This window comes from Pseudopodoces humilis, chromosome 1 (genome assembly GCF_049639895.1).
Source record: "Pseudopodoces humilis isolate 2021_Gansu_Grassland_sample_001 chromosome 1, ASM4963989v1, whole genome shotgun sequence".
In the NCBI taxonomy this organism is placed as follows: domain Eukaryota; kingdom Metazoa; phylum Chordata; class Aves; order Passeriformes; family Paridae; genus Pseudopodoces; species Pseudopodoces humilis.
The window spans coordinates 59,335,724-59,355,619 of record NC_142200.1 but is presented as its reverse complement, the minus strand read 5'-3'; the positions used below and the strand labels follow the sequence as shown (position 1 = coordinate 59,355,619).

General features: G+C 43.6%; 1 protein-coding gene across 1 annotated transcript in view; it reads right to left on the bottom strand.

The window, feature by feature from the left end:
• The window catches only part of SCGN (secretagogin, EF-hand calcium binding protein), a 28,095-nt gene extending 13,835 nt beyond the window's left edge, over positions 1 to 14,260 (bottom strand). Inside the window, exons 1-6 of the mRNA XM_005517327.2 lie at positions 14,128 to 14,260; positions 13,478 to 13,548; positions 3,509 to 3,601; positions 2,840 to 2,929; positions 1,897 to 1,953; positions 928 to 1,005 (exon numbers count right to left, since the gene is read on the bottom strand). Coding sequence (XP_005517384.1) covers positions 928 to 1,005; positions 1,897 to 1,953; positions 2,840 to 2,929; positions 3,509 to 3,601; positions 13,478 to 13,548; positions 14,128 to 14,200 — 462 coding nt within the window. The 5' untranslated portion in view covers positions 14,201 to 14,260. The remainder of the gene's footprint in view (positions 1 to 927; positions 1,006 to 1,896; positions 1,954 to 2,839; positions 2,930 to 3,508; positions 3,602 to 13,477; positions 13,549 to 14,127) is intronic.
• Between the last annotated feature and the right edge of the window lie 5,636 nt (positions 14,261 to 19,896).

Sequence of the window (19,896 nt, the reverse complement as noted above, 5' to 3'; positions counted from 1 at the left end):
TGGCATTCCTCTCTCTTCACTGTCTTTTAAATATGAAAAACAAAATATACACTCTTCTGTAACAGTACAGTTTCTCACGTTGCTCTAAAGGGTCACATCTCTAGGCATACACACATCACACATACATAATATGGTATTGCAAAATATGTGGGAAGCTCCTTGTTTGCTTGCATACCAAGCTCTTTTTTAGGTACAAACACAGATTTTGTGCCAAGAAGCAAGGCAGTCCAATCTGAAAACCATTTAGAAAATTGCAGTGATAGATGTCTGCTAGTGGAATTCAAATTATACTCTTGAGAATGACATCCAGAAATGAGATTTTTCCCCTTCTTTTCTTGTTTTTAGATGTTTAGATATAAGAAGTTTCTCTGAAATACAGGCGACTGATGCTAAACCCACACCAAATACTATGCTGTTGATTGCAGTATAAAAGCTATATTGTGATAAGCCAGGCAGAGAATTGAAACTTTCAACCTCTCAGTCCTTTAGGGAAGCAGCAGGGAGCCAGCAAGGCTTGCTGGGCTTTGCAGAGCAGACAAGCCAGATACCTGCATCTCTTGGGAGGAAAAGGATTTGCTAGGAGGAAGAGAGGAAAGGAGGAAGTGAATGAGCTGGAGATCTGGCTGAGGCTGAACCTACCCTGAAGAAGGATGCACCTCACCTATATTTAAAGAGGTTTAGAGCTCAGCCAGCTTTGGTGTAAAGCTGAGTTCTTTTCTCATAGGAAATAGTTCAACTCTAGCAAAACTACTTGAAATGCACTTCCAGCTGATATCCAATGCAAAGAACTGTTAACAGCAGTCTGCACTAACTCCCACCAGGGATCTCTGACACACCTTTTAAGAGGCCTTTGATGCAGACATTGACCCTAAAGGAGATTTTAGGCTGTACTCTGATCTAAACAACATTAATTCTATCTTTTCTTACCATAGTATCAGTATATTCTTCCAGCTTTACTTCAGCAACCATCTTGTTATGCTGCAAAAAGAGATCTCGCAGGAAATCCTGTAGTAAGAAAAGACGGAAATTTTACTCTCTAGAGTAAAGTCAAGAAATTACAGTAGGAAATTCAATTCAAATTCAGCAGGGTTACACAAATCTGGTTTCACATTCCTGGTTAGTACTAGTGTCTTTGGTTGGACAAAGTTCAATTTTTTTTTAGCTGAAATATGTTTTTTGAATAAATTAGAAAGTAAATGAAATTCCTCAGAATAGGCATACTGGAGTGAATCCTAATAGACTCATGAAATAAGCAAAAGACAACATAAGTCCTACAATCCTTGCTAATTGATCTAAAATCAAAATATTTGTCATTCAGTACAACACTCAAGCCTCCTCTCACATCTTTGGTGGGACACAGGCTGAAGCCACACACTGAGACTTCAGCACATGATGTGCAGCCTAGTGATGGACTGTTGTGATTGCCAGCTCAAAGTATTTGAGTTATGGTTTCTGAACAGGCTCTTGCCTCAATAGCCTGAGCTTTAATGAGAAATCAGTGTTCAGAAAACCTGCAGGTTCAGGAAGAGATTGTGAAGAAATCCCCATAATAAAACACAATGGTTTTTCCCTGTTTAGCTGGGAGAAGCACATGTGCAAAGCCAAGGTGAGGCAGTGCTTGTGGGGCTCACTAGATGCCTCAGGTCACCAAGGCAACTGGGGTCATGGGACAAGGCTAGGGGGAAGCAAGACATCGAGGGCAACAGCAAACCATCCTCCCTCCTGCAGGGCCCCTGAGACCATGCCAGAAGGCACTTAAACTCTCTATGAACAACCCAGAAATACCATTTGTCAATCACACAAAAAGACAGCAAATTGGTAAAGCTGATGGAAGTGCTCCCATTAACATCAGTGAGCTGTAGGTCAAGCCCAAAGAGATTTGTTAGAATAACTTACTTTGAGTTCACCAGCTGAAATAAATCCACTGCTGTCAGCATCGTAACTGCGCCAGATCTGAATGGGGATAGATTGATGCAAGCACATAAATATTGCACTTACTCATCTGCTTGGTGATAGATTGTAAAGATTCAAAGCAGAACTTCCATAATGAGCAAGTTGTTGCATTATCCAACATTTAATTAATTGTAGATGAAATAAAATAAACTTTTCACACAATAGGTCTTACTCACACTTGGATGCTGTACATGCTACATGCTGTTATCACATGTTTAATGCAGACACACTGTCTATAAAAGGAAGACAATACTAAGAAATTGTTTCGTATTTCTTACCTAATTTGTACATGCAGCTTCTTTTATTGCTCTGAGTCAAAGCCATACACAACAACAAACATTGATCTGCAGAAGCCCCCAGCTTGTGTGTGAAGTAAAAGTAACCACATGTAGTCTTGGAAAAACTGAAATTCCATGTTGGGATACTTAGGGGCAGAGAGCAGAGGAAGATTGGGCAAAATTTTATGGGCTTGTTGACCCAGCTTATGGAGGTTTCCTGCCCATGGCCTAACAGTCTAATGTTTCAGGATAAAATGGTGCTTAAAAATGTGCCTGCTCTGCTGTCTTGGTCTATACTGTACTGCAGATGAGGACTGCAGGGGTGAATTGATGAGTGGGGATGTTTGTCTGTAGTGGCATGACTGATAGGTGGATGGGAGTGTTTGTGAAGTGTAATGAGTTCTCTGGGTACCCTTAGTCCAGTCCTAGATACCATTCCTGTGTTTTGATTGTGTAAATAATGTAAAACCTTCTTGAACAGGTCAGAACATGTTTTGCTTCCACAATAGCCATCTATTTCCCAAGTTGTATTTTACAGAGGGCAGAAGGGTTGGTGTTGAAGAAGCTGGTGGTGTGCAAGGCGGAGGAGGTAGTGTGTAGATACAGACCCGCATGAATTCCACGCTGTTGTCCAAGGGAGTTTCCCGTCGGAAAAGCAGGAGGAAGTTCTCATCATCCGGCAAGATCATATTTGCAAGCTGGAAAAAAAACCTTTAAAAACTTCCCACAACAAAAAACAAACCCACACCATTAAAGTAAAGAAAAAAACTTGGGTAGCTGCTGATCCAGTATGTGAAAGACTGGTTTGGCATGTTTCTCCCTTGGAAATAAATTCCAGACCAAAGGATCCGACCAATGTAATACTCTGTAAGTCACTTCCTCTGCATCTAGGCTCTATCTTCCAGATCTCCCAAGTCTGCTGCTACAGGTCTTAATCACAGAATGGTTTGGGTTGGAAGGGACCTTTAAAGGTCATCCAATCTAACTCCCCTGCAATGGGCAGGCACATCTTCCACTAGATCAGGCTCTTCAGAGCTCCATCCAACCTGACATTTGATGTTTCTAGGGATGGGGCATTGACCAACTTCCTGGGCAACCCCTTCCAGTCCTTCACCACCCTCATTAAAAAAATGTCTTCCTTAATCTACTCTTAATCTTCCCCCTTTCAGTTTAAAACCATTACCCCTTGTCCTATTCCTACAGACCCTATAAAAAGTCTGTTCTAATTCTCCATCCTTCTATAAAAGAAATTCTGGGCTGGGGTTGTGCAGAGATACCTCCTGGATTTGCAAGCGTCCATCTGTGGTAACATCGTAGACAGACATGAATTGCTCCTTCATTCTCTGAACTTTTTCTTCTGTGATGGTGCTCTGCCATTAGGAAAACAAGTGCATGAAATTGCTGAGGACACCAGAAGATCCTCCCGGAAGAAATCTCTCCTCACTCACAGATAATCACCAGGACCACTGCATTCTTACAGTAGGGGATAATGCTTTTAAAACCCACAGACACACCATTGTGGATGAATTTTTGGAAATAAGTCCTATGCATATCTTTGCAGCTACTAAGCTTTCAATTGAGAGATCAGTGTTTGGAAACCCCAAAATATTTCAATGACACCTGCTTTTTTAGCCAACTGTTCCCATTATATCACTGGAGTTTGGTTTTGCTCAAGGGCATGTTACAGCAGTTTCCATCCTGCTTGTTTTCAGCTTGTGCTTTTCAGGAAGATATCCTTATCCTTGAATGACATGTCTGCAGTTCATTAGATCATCAGCCTTGAAAGGTGCCAGTGGAGCTAGATTGTTGCTTGTTATTGCCTGCCAGCTGATTTAAGACCTGGCACCAAGCCCTGTCAGTGTTTCTGGGTTAATAGCACAGAATTTCAAGCAACTGACATTCCCTTTGTATCTGCTCAACCCCGTAATTGATTTATACATAGTGAGGCATCCTCCAGACTTGTCAGGTTATGTGTTTTGACAGGCATTGCTGTGACAGGTGAAATACAATGCTTAGGTTCATCAGGCACAGTTTCCTTAGCAGAAACCATGAGGGTACCCACTCTGACTGGACTACACAAAATACAATTTCTTCACCATGTGAAAAGGCTTCAGGTCATATGAGCTTTGTGGCTGGGCTGGGAAGCTCACCTAGTTAATCTTTCCTGAGCAATTAAATCCTATGTTACCCTTAGCACCTACACTGAGCAGAACCTGGCTTCTCTTCCAATCATGTGGGAGGTGGCCCTCCCTGGGAGGGGAGGGAAGGAAGGGAGAAGTATAACCCACACTGGATTGTGGCATACCTTTGTAGAAATTTTTACAAGACAATAAATTAGCTTCCCAATCCCTGAATAAAAGTCCTTCAAAGTTTTTATCATCTCTACAACCAGGTGGATGTGGGACTACAGATATTCCTTCCTGGGTCTTCTAGCACATTTTCTCATTCTTTCTACCTGCTATTGAAGCTCCATTAGGTTGTACACTCTCTTTTTTATTACTGTGACACAAGACCATGAGTGATTACCCAATGCACAGCTCCACACAGTGCAGCCTTTGGAGTGCATCCTTGCTGTGTAACACCAAGTGTGGCAGCTCCCAGTTTGGGGATGAAACACCAAGCAGTGATCCCACCAGGATGCACCCAAGGTTGCGTGCCTCAGGAGAAGTGGCTGAGTGGGTCCTAGGGCATGGCTGCAGGATCCTCCTTTCCCATGGTGGTGTCCAGAAAGTCCTGTGGGCTTGGATATTGAGGGCACAGCACATCACTGAACACACACATTGGTTTTCTTTCCCCTTGGCATTATAACTCACCCTCATGCTATTTAAATTGCCTTCTGACAGCACCTTGACACTTTGAGACACCTCCCAGGAGTTAGGTGAGCCTATCACTTGCCAGCTTCAATAGGCTTGCAAAGTACTCTGAAACGATCCTCCTCAGAGCCCAGTAGGATGAGATAATTCCAAAATTATAATCACAGCCAATATTTGAAAAGTGTGCTGTGCATTTCAAACTAGTCATTTGTTAAAACACTTATTCCTCAACTTGCTGCTATTGGTCAACTATTAACCACCACTTTAATGAGCTTTCTGTGGCAGGGACACTGTTACCTGCATAAAAATAGGACCATCTTTTTATAAACTGATTTAAACTATGGGATAAATGCCTGGAATACTTATTATATTTAAACAGCTCCAAAAGCTTTTAGTCAGAGGGGTTACACTACAGTGGACTTTTCAATTTGCACAATCTTTCTCTCTTCATAACTATTCTACTTATGAAACACAACTGGTAATAGTTCTACCAAAACCCAGCCTTCACTCACAAAGAATAAAATAATAAAACACAAACTGGCTTTCTGAAGATGCATATTCAAGACAAAATTATTTCTATATTAAAAGTGTTTAGACTAGGAACAATACACCTTGTGTTATGACCATTAGGTTTCAAAGGGGATCTTTCTCTTTACCAAAAAAAAAAAAAAATCCCAGAAGACTGAAAAAAGCCCCAACAGATCAAATAAGACATTCCAAACAGAAACTAAAGTGGGGAGACCTGATTTTCAAGATTGACCTACTGGTGGTGCAAACAAGTAGATTGCTCTATTTTCCTTTCTATTCCAAAAACATTTAAAAGGCTGGTAAATCCCCATAATCTACCTGATCTGTTCCCTTTGTCCAAGAAAGGACATGATCTGAAGATTCACCTCACCCCACCAGCAAGGAGGCTGGGGCTACACAAGAAGTTGGGAAGGGACGCAGCCAGGACAGCTAACCCCAACTGACCCAAAAGACATCCATACTATATGGCATGGTCCTGTCTTGGGTTGCAATGTGAGATGTAACCAAATGTGTTCTGTTACCATCTGTTAAAAACAGCTGGTGCAATGTTCTTTATCTCTTCCATGACTCATCCCTCATAACTCCTGGGGGACATCTTCTGTTAATGGACCATTGAGTCAGTCACTGCATGACTGATAGAATTACATCAACCAGTTGCTCCAGATGACAGAAACTACATCAGCCAGATACTCCACCCAGGGGGAGGAGCCAACCATTCCTACCTGGATATAATCTGAGACTTGGAACACCACAGGCAGCCTTTCTCCACTGGATTCCCAGAGCAAGACAGGACCCATCTACACCAGCACCGGACCTTCAGAGGAAAATTACACTCTTCTACAGGATCACTGCATCAACAGAACCACATCAGTCACTGCAGGAGGACTGCAGCCACCATTTAATCTGATTGCTACCAACACCCTGACCAACAGGGCATCCAGTTATATTCTGACTCTGTCAGTGGTTTTTTATACTACTGCATTTTTATTTTAATTTTCCTGGTAAAGAACTGTTATTCCTATTCCCATATCTTTGCCTGAGAGCCCCTTGATTTCCAAATTATAATAATTTGGAGAGGGGTTGTGTTTACATATTTCTATTTCAAGAGAAGTTTCTGCCTTCCTTAACAGACACCTGTCTTTTCAAACAAAGACAGGTGCTCAGCATATAGAGTTGGAGGAAAAGGGGAAAAGAAAGATGTTTGGAAAATGGTGTTTGTCTACTGAAGTCAGCATGATGGAACTTTGCTTTCCTGGACATGGCTGAACAGCTGCCTGCCCGTGCAAGCCATGGTGAACGAATTCTTTGTTTTGCCTTGGCTTGTGCCCTTGAGTTTTGTTTTAGCTATTAAAACATCTTTGTCTCAACCCATGAGTTTTCTCACTTTACTTTTCTGATTCCTTTCCCATTTCACTGGGGAATGCGTGAGTGCGTGAGTGCGTGAGTGAGTGAGTGAGTGAGTGAGTGACTTTGTGGGGCTGCCTGCTGGGTTAAACCATGATATAACAAATAGCAGCATAGAAAAATGTGCCTCTTGTCTCATAAGATGGAACAGGAGTAAATGGCTTTGCAGCAAGTAAACATCTTCAGCTGAGCATATCTTTCTTTATCAGAAAATGCTGTCTTGATTATGCTGCCTATCTCAAGCAACAGATCCTTAACCAGTTTCAGAGGTTTGCAAAGCTTTCCCTTTTCTGAGGGCTTAAATGAATGCTGTTGCATCCTTTCCAGTCACTCTGTACAGAGAAGCCTTTCCTGTAATTCCTTGTTTTCCCTGGTGTATGCGCCTCCCTGAGTTTGTGGATGATGTATGGTTTCCAAGGGCTGCTTCATGTTCTCACTGCAGCCAGGAAAGAAATCTTTACTACTTAACATGAGGAGAAAGCCATGTAATTTTTATTCTCATAAAAGAACACAGTTTAAAATATTGCCGTGACTTTGTTCATGTATTTTTCAGGGTTAACAAGTACATTTATTACTACAGAGGCTCTTCCGCAGAGTTCTATGGAAAAAAAAGTTTCTGTGCTTCAAGTTGCCATAACAAATTCATTTTCTGCTTCCTGGCTTCTCCTTTCCATGTCATCTCTTGTCTTCCCTTTTGTGAAAACCCTTTAGAAGTATTTGTAGCATCACAAAGGTAATCTGGTTGTTAATAGTGTTTGTAATCACAGAAAGGGCACAGTCACATTTTTTTAAAATTTCTACAGCATTTAATTTCTTTGTCATGGCTCATTATGATTGTTTGGAAACCTGGCTGTAATCTGTCTTCTTTGTTAATCCATTCCTTTTATATTGTTGCACTCTTTGCCTCATGCTGACTAATTAAAATTTGCTCCTTAAGGGATTCATGTGCTTGCCAGAATTTTGCCTTGATGAAAATACAGCTATGAGTCACTTGGTTTTGGGGCAAAAAGTGAATATATGGAGCACTGTGGAGCCTTTCCAACTTGATGAAATGGGATGTCTCATTTAATTTCTGCTCATCAAAAAAATCCTGTAATAAACAGATTTATTTTTCCTTCTTGACATGACTTTAGAAGCAAGCTGCGATATAAAGGGTATAAAAAAAGATGAAACTCCATTTAATTGGCTGTTATACTCTGTTTCTTGAAGAAAATCTAGAGAATTTTCTAAAAATGCTGGCTTGAACACGTGTCTTCTAGAGTTTCAGCCAAATATGATAGAAAGGCCAAGGGTCCCACAGATATCAAGTTCCTACAAGATCTATGGAAATAAATTGTGCCTGCCAAGAAGGAGAGTTGGAAAACAAAGTCAACAGCTATTATTGTGCCAAAAGCTACACAGTACAGATATGAGGCCAGCAAGGACCAGATGAGAGACATCAGTAATGTACACTTCGACTTTAGAAGAACCTTTCATTTTTGGGCCAGACATTTCTTCATTGTAAAAATTAATCTCATTAATTACTTTGTTACCCCCATGTAGTTGTAGGCTGGATTGTCTGCATTATTGTGGGATATCACCCTACATCTCCAGGGCCAATTTCTCCTTTGGGCCAATCTTGCTCATTTAACTTCAGTGCTATCACTTGAGAATTTGGCCCTGAATTTTGGTTAGGATTTTCAATTAGGAATTACTGTAGTCCTGCATGTGGCAATAGATGAGCACTTACCCTGTCATCCTGCATCGCCTTTTTGGTTCCTTTTTTATCTCTCATCAACACAAAAATGGGAAAGCTTTTTTCCCATGGCACTCATCAGCATCCAATAAAGGCTACTGCAGTCTTTCCTGTGCCATCATGGTTTTGTGGTTAGGTTTTGGATAGATTCTTTGTTCTGTCCTCTCTGCTACACTGAAAGTAGTTTGACATGCGTTTGGGTGATTAAAACATATTGTGTCATTTTTACCATGGGTATGTTGAGTTTGCATTAAGAAACACCTTGAGGCACTTCCATGCCTTAATGTCAAGGAACAGGACTGGGAGCTGGCTAGGGTAATCAAGGCTGATGAAAGGCACACCTAAAGAAATCATTCTATTTGGCATTAATCAGAATGATAGACTGGTTTGGGTTGAAAGAAACCTCAAAGATCATCCAGTCCAAATATCTTCCGCCAGACCAGGTTGCTCAAAGCCCCATCCAACCTGAACACTCCCAGGGATGGGGCATCCACAGCTTCTCTGGGAAACCTGTTCCAGGGCCTCTCCACCCTGACAGGAAAGAATTCTTTCCTAGTATTTAAAGAGTCAGGATTACCCAGGGGTTAGAATTCTGAAATATTCTGGATGTGGATGCAAAGTGATTGCTTTCTGCTAGGGGTCTTCTTGCTGTTCACCTGCTGGTTACCATTGACCTTAGTTCTTTTGGGGTGGTAAACACAGGGGAAATCTGCCTTGGATGGCTTTGAGGCTGGCTGATATTTTGGCCATTAAACTTTGTTTGACTAGCTGTTGCATTCCTGACCATGCTAAATTATACACCTTATTTAGACAGACAGTGCAGTGTGCAAGGCAAGGATGAAATTCAAGAGTAGCTGGAGGGTGCTTCTATTCTTTGGAAGTAAAAAGCAAAGACAAATCCTTAATGGCCGCTCAAAGTGAGCTCCAGAGGATTAACTTTTGTCCCCTTCCAGTCATAATTATCCATGTGGGTTTCAGGCAGGAGGGATTTAAAAAGGCTAATACCTGTCTTGTCTGATAAAATTCGTACTTCAACAATTGTTGTGGTCTCCTACGCAGTTAGGTGAAGGCAACTGTTCTTTATCTAAAAGTTTTCTATCTAATTTGAGTATAATTTAAGCAAAGTGAAATACCTTTCTGAGAAAACCCAACAAATGTGCATTTTTCTCCATATCTGCCCAGACATCATTGGTTTTATGGAAACTTTCAGTAATCCAATCACAAAACTTATAGCCATTCTTCTATAAAACTCTTATCTAATGATTATGAGAATATATACAGAGCTTCATTAAAAACACAGAAAAGAGCAAGCAAGGAAGATCTTTAATGATCTTGATACAGAAAGAAAGATGTACAGGAATATAAGACAGAAATGCAGGAGGTGTAGTTCCTGTTCTAATAAAATTACTTCCTTGATGCTGAAAGAAAATGTCCTTTCTACTGGGCTTTCACCTCAGCATAAAAACTTATAGAAAATGCATGGAAAGAGGTGCCATAATGTAGAGGAAAGAGGTTTATGAAAGAGCAGAGGAGAGCCCAGGCAGCTCATAGTAACCATGCAGTAGCGGGTTGGAAGCTGGAGGCTCAAATGGTTAGAGAGAAGTCACTGCAATGATAAGAGAAAGAGGTGGATAATGCCAACAGCTTGAAAATGTAATGCTGGCATGAGGATGAATTTACACACACCTGGAAACTGAAGGGACTTTCTTAGGACTGGAATAGGATAGAATAGGACAGGAGAGAATGGAATGGAATATTCCAGTTGGAAGGAACCTACAACAACCATCTAGTCCAACTGTCTGACCACTTTGAGACTGGACAAAAATTTAAGTGCGTTGTTAAGTGTATTGTCCAAATTCCCCCAGCAATCATCCATTGCTGGAAAAGATGGGACAGGAAGCAGCACCTGGGATTTGGTTGGTTTACTACAGGTCTACCTTTCTTGAAAAGTTTTCCCTTTCCCCCCACAATTATTGACGGTTCAATAAAAGACAATTAATTTGCCTCCATCATTGGATGCTATTTCAAATTTCTTTCCTTGTTCAGAGTTGTCAGGAAGAGCTGTGTCTCTCATCTTCCCAACAGGCTCATTTTTGCATTGTTTTCCCAGCTGCTCCCATCCCCTGGCATTTAGTGTCAGCTAGGGATGCTGCAGAGTAACTGGGAAGTAAAACAGAGCTGAAGGACCACAGTGGTCATTAAGAAAAATAACAGCTTAGAGAATGCAGGCTGAAAAAATATAATTATGAAGCCATTTTCTATTCAAGCAAAGACAACTTCCAGTGCTGATAACATTATTTATCACTGGTGTAGCACTTCAGGCGCAGTCACTAATTAATCCTTGTGACACATCTGTAAGTTGTGCCAGTGTATTGCTGTCTCCCCCTTTTACTGTGCAAGGAAACAAAGACATTAAGAACCCAAAGGAGTAAAGGTCAAGATGAGTGGTACAGCAGAGAGATGCTTAGTCCCAGCTCATCAGTTTCATCACAGAGGACACTTTCTGTAGGATGGTAAAACCAATGCAGAGGGGATCCTTTACCCTTCCTGCCATAATAACAAGCCTGTACAATATAAATCATGTGGAAAGGAGAAAAGTAGCTCAATGTTGTTAGAGAAACTCATTGTACAAATGTAGTAAAGACCTTTTTTTAACCCAGAGGACTGCTCTCAGCCTCCCAGGACAAAGCTCCCTTTGGGTTTTAGGCCATAAAGACAGCCTGCTCTGCCTGCAACCTGCCATGTAGTTTTATCCCTAATATTACCAGAGTGGAAATACTACCAAAAATAGGCAAGAAGATTAGAGAGAGAAAAAAACAAAAGCACTTGAGAGCCTGTCTGAGCAGCCTGAAAGTTAGAGAGCACTGTCCCCCAGAATTAGCCCATTTCTTCTATTTAATAGGAGGAGAGGGAGTTGGTTCTTTCTCCATTCAATTTGTATTAAATTATTTCTATTAATGGCAGAACTTAGATAGCAGAAGCAATGGAGATGCTAACTGGATCAGGGTGCTGAGTTAAGCTGGAGTCATCCAAGCAGGGACTTCTCACAAGCAATAAAACTATTACTGATCTCTTAAAGCAGGGAGTTCATTGCTAGAACACCCTCATTTTGCAAGTTCTGTGTGCTGATAAATGACACAATGTAATGGAGTTCACACATCAAGACCACAAAAACTGCTGTAACACCCTGGGACTGCTACTCAGCTGGTGTGATGCTGTCCCAGGACCTCATGTGAAGGATGCACAAGGGCAGCTAGAGGCTAGGGTGGGGCTTGAAGTTGCTCTTGACTCACATCCTTAGGAAGCTGCCTTCAGCATGAGATCTCTGGTTAACTCCAGATTTTATCACCATCAGCTCACCCCAGAGAGCCCCACTTGGAGGTCCCACTGCAGCACTGAGCTCTGCAGCCTCATTTTAAGTGTTTCCTTCAACATCTCATGTTTGCTGTCACTGAGTTTGTTTGAGCATGCTTTGTGTTGCTGTTTCAATACCCCAAGACTAGAAGAACCCAATTTCATCTTTTGTTCCTGGGTAAACAACCATGAACTTTCTGATTTCTCTTTTAATCAGCTTTTCTATGTCCCTAAATATTCTTATTGCTGAATCTTTTTTGATTAATTTGAAGCCTTTTTATGTGCCTTCCTGTTCATCTAACCATCCATGCTCTGAAAGACATTTCTGCAGAAACTGCCAATATTTCAATCCAAATTTACTTGCAAATTAAATAAAAATATGCTTGAAAGAAATTACTCACAGTTTCTATTTTTTTCAATTGTACCCCTAAAGATCCAACAATACTAATTGGCTTCTAAGTACAATTCTGATTTACACTTGATACTTACGAATTTATGCCCTTTATCAGCTACATTTTCTGTCTTTGTTAATTACTTTTTGCTTAAAGGAATTGTTTCATCTCTGGTTTTTGGCATGCCCTCTCCTTCCATTTGGAAGACATTTCCTCCTTTTCCTATCTGGGCACATGCTGTGGAGTGAAAATATTACTCTATCCTTTGTATATTTCTGAGTGCTGGCCTGATTGGCAGGATTTCTCCTTCACTGATGGTGACAGTCATAGGCAAGGTGTGACCTGGAGCCAAGGAAAGCAGCCCCTGTAAATTGTAGTGCAACTTCTGTTTGTATGGAGATGCAGATAATGAGAGAGGGGAAATGCTGCCAAAACCAGGAAAGGAAACTGGGGAGAAGTCCAGAAACACTGTAGAGCCAGGTCTGGGTCTTAGAAGCAACAGAATTGACTTTCATTTGGCTTTTAGCCATTTGTGGCTATATAGACATAAGCCTTCCTCCTAAGCACCATTTAAAATTAATGACAGTGTATTTGTTAAAAATTGACCTGGGAAAGAAACCTATCATATTAACAAAACTCATCAGCACAGGCTTGAACAAATAAACCACAAATGTTGCCCTCCTGCTCAGCCAGCCAGGCTGTGTGCCGGTGCTTTTTCACTTGTTTCTACACAACAACAGTAAATGACTTTCTCTCCATGCTGCCAACCAGCCCCTTCAGCTGGTGCCAACTGCGATCTCCCCCTGACCAGCAGCTGTTGTGCTGGAAACAACTGATCAAACTGCTCAGCTGAGCGCACTTGTTGTACGTGCTTAAATGCCACCCTGTTGCCAAGAGAAAAGCTCTTTACCTCGGAATTGCTAAGGAAGTCGGCAATCAGGGAACAACAAACACAAACCATCTCTCAGCACAACTTTTTTGCTTGGACCTGATGCCCAACTAACATGGCACAGTACTTACTTCTGGTCCCAGTTTCTCCAGGAGATGATGAAAAAAATCGTCAAGCTCCTTCCCTTCTATGTAACCATTGTCTAAATAAAAAGCAAATGTATTAATGGTCATGGGTACTGCCCGAGTTCCAGGAACTATGTCATGGGCTGCATGCAGGCAGCTCAAGGCTTCAGGGTCAGGATTTCAGCTGGGGGCCCTGCCTGCCCGCTCAGGGGAGCCCCACATCCTATTCAATTTCATCTGTTCCCTTCTGTGTGAGGGCCGGGCACAGCTGTGGTGCAGCCTTCGGGGTTTTTCTTACATAAAACTTTTCAGAAACAAAAATAAACCCCCAAACTGGAACCAAAAGAAATGGCAGCATATGAAACGGGGAAATTATGAAAAGGCAAAACTTTTGGGGTGAAAAGGGGGATTTACAGCTATGATATTCACGGTGAGGGGAAAGAGGGGGAGTTGAAAACACCTGCAGGACTTCGCGGGGGTAAAGCTCGGACATGTCGGCCCCATGTGCAGCATCCCAGGCTCCCACCCACCCACACATCCTGACGGACACCCACCCCGGCGGTCCCCTCTGCCCGGACAGAGCCCTGCATGGCACCCAGCGGGGCCGGCACCCACGCACCCCTCAGCCGGCTCCCCCCACGCGTGTCCCCACTTGCCGTCGGCGTCGAAGCGCCGCCAGGCCCCGAGGAAGGCGGCGGCGTCCAGGCGCCCGTCGGCGCCGCTCTCCATGGTGCTGCTGCTGCTGCTGCTGCTACTGCTGCTGCTGCCGGACCCGGCCCTCAGCCTCGCCCTCAGCCTCACTCGGCGGCGCAGCCTCTGCCCCGGCCCCGCCGCCGGGCCCGGCTTTCAGGGCGGCGGCTCCGCCCCGGGGGCGGCCCCACGGGGGTCGCGGGGGGAAGTCTCCCCCTTCCCAGGGCTCGTCCCACCGACCTCCCGGATCCCTCTCGGGTATGAGTTGTGGCAGGACGGAGCTCAGCCGTCGAGGTGGGCTGGAGCGGCCCGACCCCACAGTCGCCGCTTCGGAAGAGCCGTGCGCCGCTTGCGAACGACCTTTAAAGTTCAAACCTCTCCGAACGAAGGCTGAAGTGAAATGTGAGGCTTCAGAGAAGTAGTGGAGTTTCAGGGGAGAAAAAGGGAGTTTTCTAAAGCTTGTAACTCTCCTGCTCGATTTATGAAAGCAGAGCAGCAGCAAGGAGAGTTCTCTCACCTTCTCATTCCTCACAGTCATCACCGGAATGAAATGCCAGAGGACGGAGACGGACAGAAATCTGCATCGTCTTCCTCCTGTCATACTAATCAATCGGAGAAACTATAGGGTTAAAGGTCTCTGTGCTGATAGAGCATTATATTCATGATGGCCCTGCTTGGGAGTAGATTTGATTTGAATGTCACCAATGTGACATTCACCTGCAGTGATTTCAGGCACCTGGGACTGAGCTGGTCTCCATGTGTGCTGCCAGAATCATTATCTCATTTGGGACCCTTAAAAACAGTTTTTTCTAGATTGCCTTTGATTCAATATATACATATTTCTGTTTTATTCACATAATAATTGCTTTAGAGAGGCTCTCAGAAGCAGCAAAAAAGGCCCTTAAAAAGGATTTAATGTCTGCCATGAGAAGGTTCCTATTTGATCTGAGGGGGGGAAAAAAAACCCTGGAGAACTGACTTCTTTTTACTCAGGAGATTTCTTTCAGGGAGATCACAACAGAGATCATGCAGCAATATCCAGCTTTTCTAGTGTGCTAAGAAAAATGAGATACTGTAAAGCTAATGTGTTTGAACAGCAGCATGGGAGCATCTCAGTACAGGGATTCCTTGGACAGCAGCCTGGGATCATCTTTAGACCTCAGAAATACTATCATCAAGATCTTAATGCAACAGCAAAGCCACAAGCACTCCCTGACCATGCTCAGGTGGGGAACCCCAGCATGGGAGAGGAACTCATTAGGTAATGACATGGCAAAGTCTAAATTTGTAGGGGACACCTGCTCAAGTCCCTTGCAGGCAAGACCAGAGTCACTCCACAGGTTTCTCTATCATCTGTCTTTACCTCATTGCCAAAAGTCCTTGCCTTAGGTTGAGGGCTCCCTCATGGAACCCCTCCTTCCGTCTCTTCTTCCCAGTGTTTCCCACCGTGGCTCCCTAGCAGTGGTGGCCTAATGTGCCCCATGGGAGCTGCCTGATCTCCTGCATGGGATGAAGTCACTTGGCACTGCACTATGGCATGAAGGTCACTTTTTGGCCCCATCTCTCTTCCCAGGACCCAAAGCCTATCTGGCCCAGAAAGGGAGCATATTGATCCAGGATTTTTAGGAAAGAGATGTTCATCAGTTTCATGATGAACATGAATATGATCAGTTTCTTCTTTCCAAAGACATGGTTTGCAACCTGTCTTTGGAAACCACCACCATGGCTGATAACCAACAAGGTCCCCTGGTATTACGATCGTGACAACTGGTTCCTTCCTAAAAAATATCTTTAACGAAACTAACTTAAGAGGAAACACTATCTATGTTTTGAAATATTTTTCACATGAAAGCACCCTGCCATTTGGCAGGGATGGAGATAGCAAGATTTTATGGGATAGGATGCAAAGCTCAGGACATTGAGAAGAGCTTCTCATAGCTGGTTCTCCCCCATGTTTTCACCGGAGGAAGAACAGGCAAGAAGTGACACCTTGTTTAAACTACCTGTATTTATCTAGTATCTCACACAACTCCAGTGAAACTAGGTCCCGTCTGGAGAGAAAAAAAGGATCCTCAAGCTTAAAGGGCTCTCACAAGAGCAACATGTTACTTGTGCATGAGGATATGTGTCCATCCATCTGAACATCCTTGTCATCCCAGGGCACTCTCAGTGCTGGCAGAGTGAGATTTTGATTTCACACAGCAGATTGCATGAAATGCAAAGCAAAGGGGGAAAAAAGAGCAGAGATGATGGATTCCTCTTCTGTTTGCACCAGCTATGCCTTTCCTCTCCCCACAAAACCCTCTACTGAAATACCTTTTAGATACAGGGGCCACCCCATAGATGCACAGCTTAGCTGCTCTGCCCTGCCTCAAGTATTGCACAAAATGGATGTAGGGGTGGAATTGCAAAATTTAGCTCAAAGTGACTGGAACCAGGTAAATCCCAGCCTGCAGAGAGGATGTGGCCATCCTGCTGTATGCCTGAAAAGTGTTCAGCTTCTCCAGTTGCTTTAGGTGACTCAGTAAAGCCTGGATGAGAAGAAAAACAAACTAAACAAAAAACAGCTCTGAACAATTTTTACTCATCCAGCTGGACTTTCTGTGGAACACTGTAAGTTTGAGGAGCATATTGAACTGTGGACCTATTGGCATTAGCATTAAAGCAACACACTGAAGATAGCTGCTGTGTGTCCAGCTCTTACCAAACTCAGCAACCACTCTGCCTTGGCTTATTTACTCAGAGGAATAAATGACAGTTAGAGGCAGGCAGTATTTTAAAAGGTAATGAACCCTTTTGATTAAGGACTTTGGCTTCAGCTTTGCACTGTGCAGTAAAGTTCAAGGCTGAAGAGCTCAAATCTGTGTTTTGAAAAGCTTAAAAAAAAAAAGCAAATGTATCCACCCTGACCAGAGATGCACTTGGCTCTTAAATGAATGTGCTTCAGTAGAACCCTTGAGGCTGGAAACTTTTGCACAACCATTGCCCGGTCCTGCTGTGGGTCAAAGAACCCTCCAGTTGAGGACACCAGCAATGCTGCTTTATTTAATTGATATTGATAATAAATGAATAAATGGCAATTATTGCCAAGTAAACAGCAAAATAAGGAGCTTGTGGCCAAACCCCAACCTTGGCTAGCTTTGTAGAAAGGCTTAATCAAGCAACTGTAAATGGGAAAACATGGATTAAAGTGCAGATTGCTGATCTGGAAACAAAAATAAGGGGCAGCTGACAAATGCCTCATTCTTTGGGTCAGACTCAAAGTATTGATGTGAAATGAAACATTTGGGTTCCTGTGAATAGACTAGAGAACAAAAAACCAAATGAAATAGTTGGATTTGTAGTATGACTTTGCTCCTCGCCTTTACAGAAGAAAATTCCAAATACATACAGACACAGTTAAATGGAAATAATTTTCCTCATCAAATGGCTTTATCTTCCCTCAGCTTTTCACTGACCAGAGACACTGAGGAAGCCAACACCAGCCATCAGCATTTCATCCTTCACTGAGAAGGTATTTCACAGGTGGTTTGGATCCTGCATGGGTCCTGCAGAAAGCCCCAGCCCAGATCCTCGGTGTGCCCCATTTTCCTCAGACCCAGATTTTCATCAGAGCAGTGGGAGGTGGGTGTGCTGGCTGAGCTGCTGTGCACAGCTGGGGCTGCCGAGGGTGGGATGATGAGCTCCTGCCCAGCAAGGGGTCTATGAGCATTCCAGCAAAGGAAAATTCTGCAAAAGCAATGAAAAGCAAACTGAAAGGAAATAGAAACAGAAATAATACAGTCAGTGAAGACCCTTACCATTCCTACCATTTCTTGGAAATCAAGTCAGAGATGAAGCTGTCTGCTGCAGAAAAGAAAAAGACTCTTCTTTCCAACCTACCCTCAGATGGGTACAAGCTGCTTGTTAGCAGTAGACCCCCACCTTCCAACAAGGATGCCCTTCTCTTGCCCCTCCTTCCATCCCACCCCCTCCCTCTACCCAGAAAATCCCACATTCCTGTGCTGGGCTAGATCCTGGATCCATCTTTCTGGCTCAGGTGGTGCAGGGTATGTGGGTTCAAGGTGCAAATATGTGCAATGACAGTTCATGTCAGGAACTGATGGATGTGGTGTGACACAAAGACTACCATCCCACAGACATTTTCACCCACGGATTCCCATCAAGGCCAAGTTTCTCCAACTTTCCTAGCCAGCCCTTCAAGCTGTGAGGCTTCAGTCCTCTGTTGTCTTCTTAATTTTGGGATTAAGCAATGGGATCCCTTGAGTGTAAAGCAGACAACCTCTTTCCACAAGGATACCACTGAAATGAGGAGTCAGGACTCAGGCCATCAGAAGGGATCTGAGATTTCCCAGAAGAAAAGCTGGTATGTCCCCCAGCTACATGCTATTCAATGCTACCCAGGGGCTGCAGTCTCAGTTACAGTTCATGACTTTCATTATTTCAGTCTTTGGCTAGAATTTAATGTCCAAATCATCTGGGCTGTACAGCCTCCAGAGCACTCTCCTCTACCCTCTGCTGGGTCTTACCTACCTAAGCAAATGGGAAGGGAAGGAAGCATTCCTGGAACGATGCTAAACAGAGATTACAAAGTTAACTTGACTCCTCCACTCAGTGAAACCAAATTGGATTTGCCAAGCTAGCAGCCCCTCTCCTGCCTTCCCTGGCTGGTATAAATCTAATTAAATGCTCTTTCTCCCATGCAGCTTTTTTCTTCTCAGTTCAACTTACCAGAAAAGCAGAAAGAACAGGTTCTGAAGGATTGGATTCAGGGTCAGCTGGCAGAACTCATCATAAACTGCCAAAGCAGCATCAGCACAGAGGCATCAGAGCAAAAACCTCAACACACAGCTGGGAGGGACCATGGCAGCATATCTGCTTCTCCGTGCATGCTTCCCAAACATGAGCATTTGGAACCTGCATGTAATAAATCCCTAGGGCAGCTGATGTAGGGGTGTCAAAGTCAGAGCAGCTTTCTAATTGGGAAGAGGCTATCTGCTGGAGCCTCTTCAGTTTGCTATGAGATAGCATAAGAAATTAAGTCCTGTAATAACGGATCCCTCTTAATCACACCATCTTCTGTGCAGAGATTGTTTCCTCTCTACTCAAAAATACAGGGTCTCACTCTTCAGCTTCTTGGTGCTGATGAGCATTGTTGCTCTCACAGCAATTTCTCTTTGGTACTTGGCATAGAGGGAATTTGCACCCCTCGGACACCCACAGCCCCTGCCCCTGCAGGATCTCCCTGATGCAGCAGGAGCAACCACAGGTGAGAGGGCCCAGGGAGAGGGTGAGCTGGAATCCTGGTCCTGGTACCTGTCCAAGCAAGTGCCTCATCCTGAGGACCACCTTGTCCCTGGCTGCTGATTGAGAATGGACAGCTTTGTTCCAGATTCAGAGGAAAAAGGAGTTTTATCAGGAGCTCAGCCATTGCCCTGCACTAGCCTTTCTCCATCAGCTGGGATTTCTCCTCTCCCTGGAGAGACCCTGGAACCCCTAGGGCATTTCACAATCCCAAGGGACACTTGGATGCAACCCCCCACTAGGCTGCTTTCTAGTGACTTGCCATCAGCTTTTACACTATTTGATTTGTTTTCCTGCCCTGCAGATCACCCTGAGGCCTCACTTCACCATTTCTTCACTCTTTCAGATGCCTGTTCCCCAGGCCTCTGAATACACAAACTCTGCAGCTCTGGAAAACAGCCCTCCAGAGCTGGAGAAATCTCAGTTTCAGG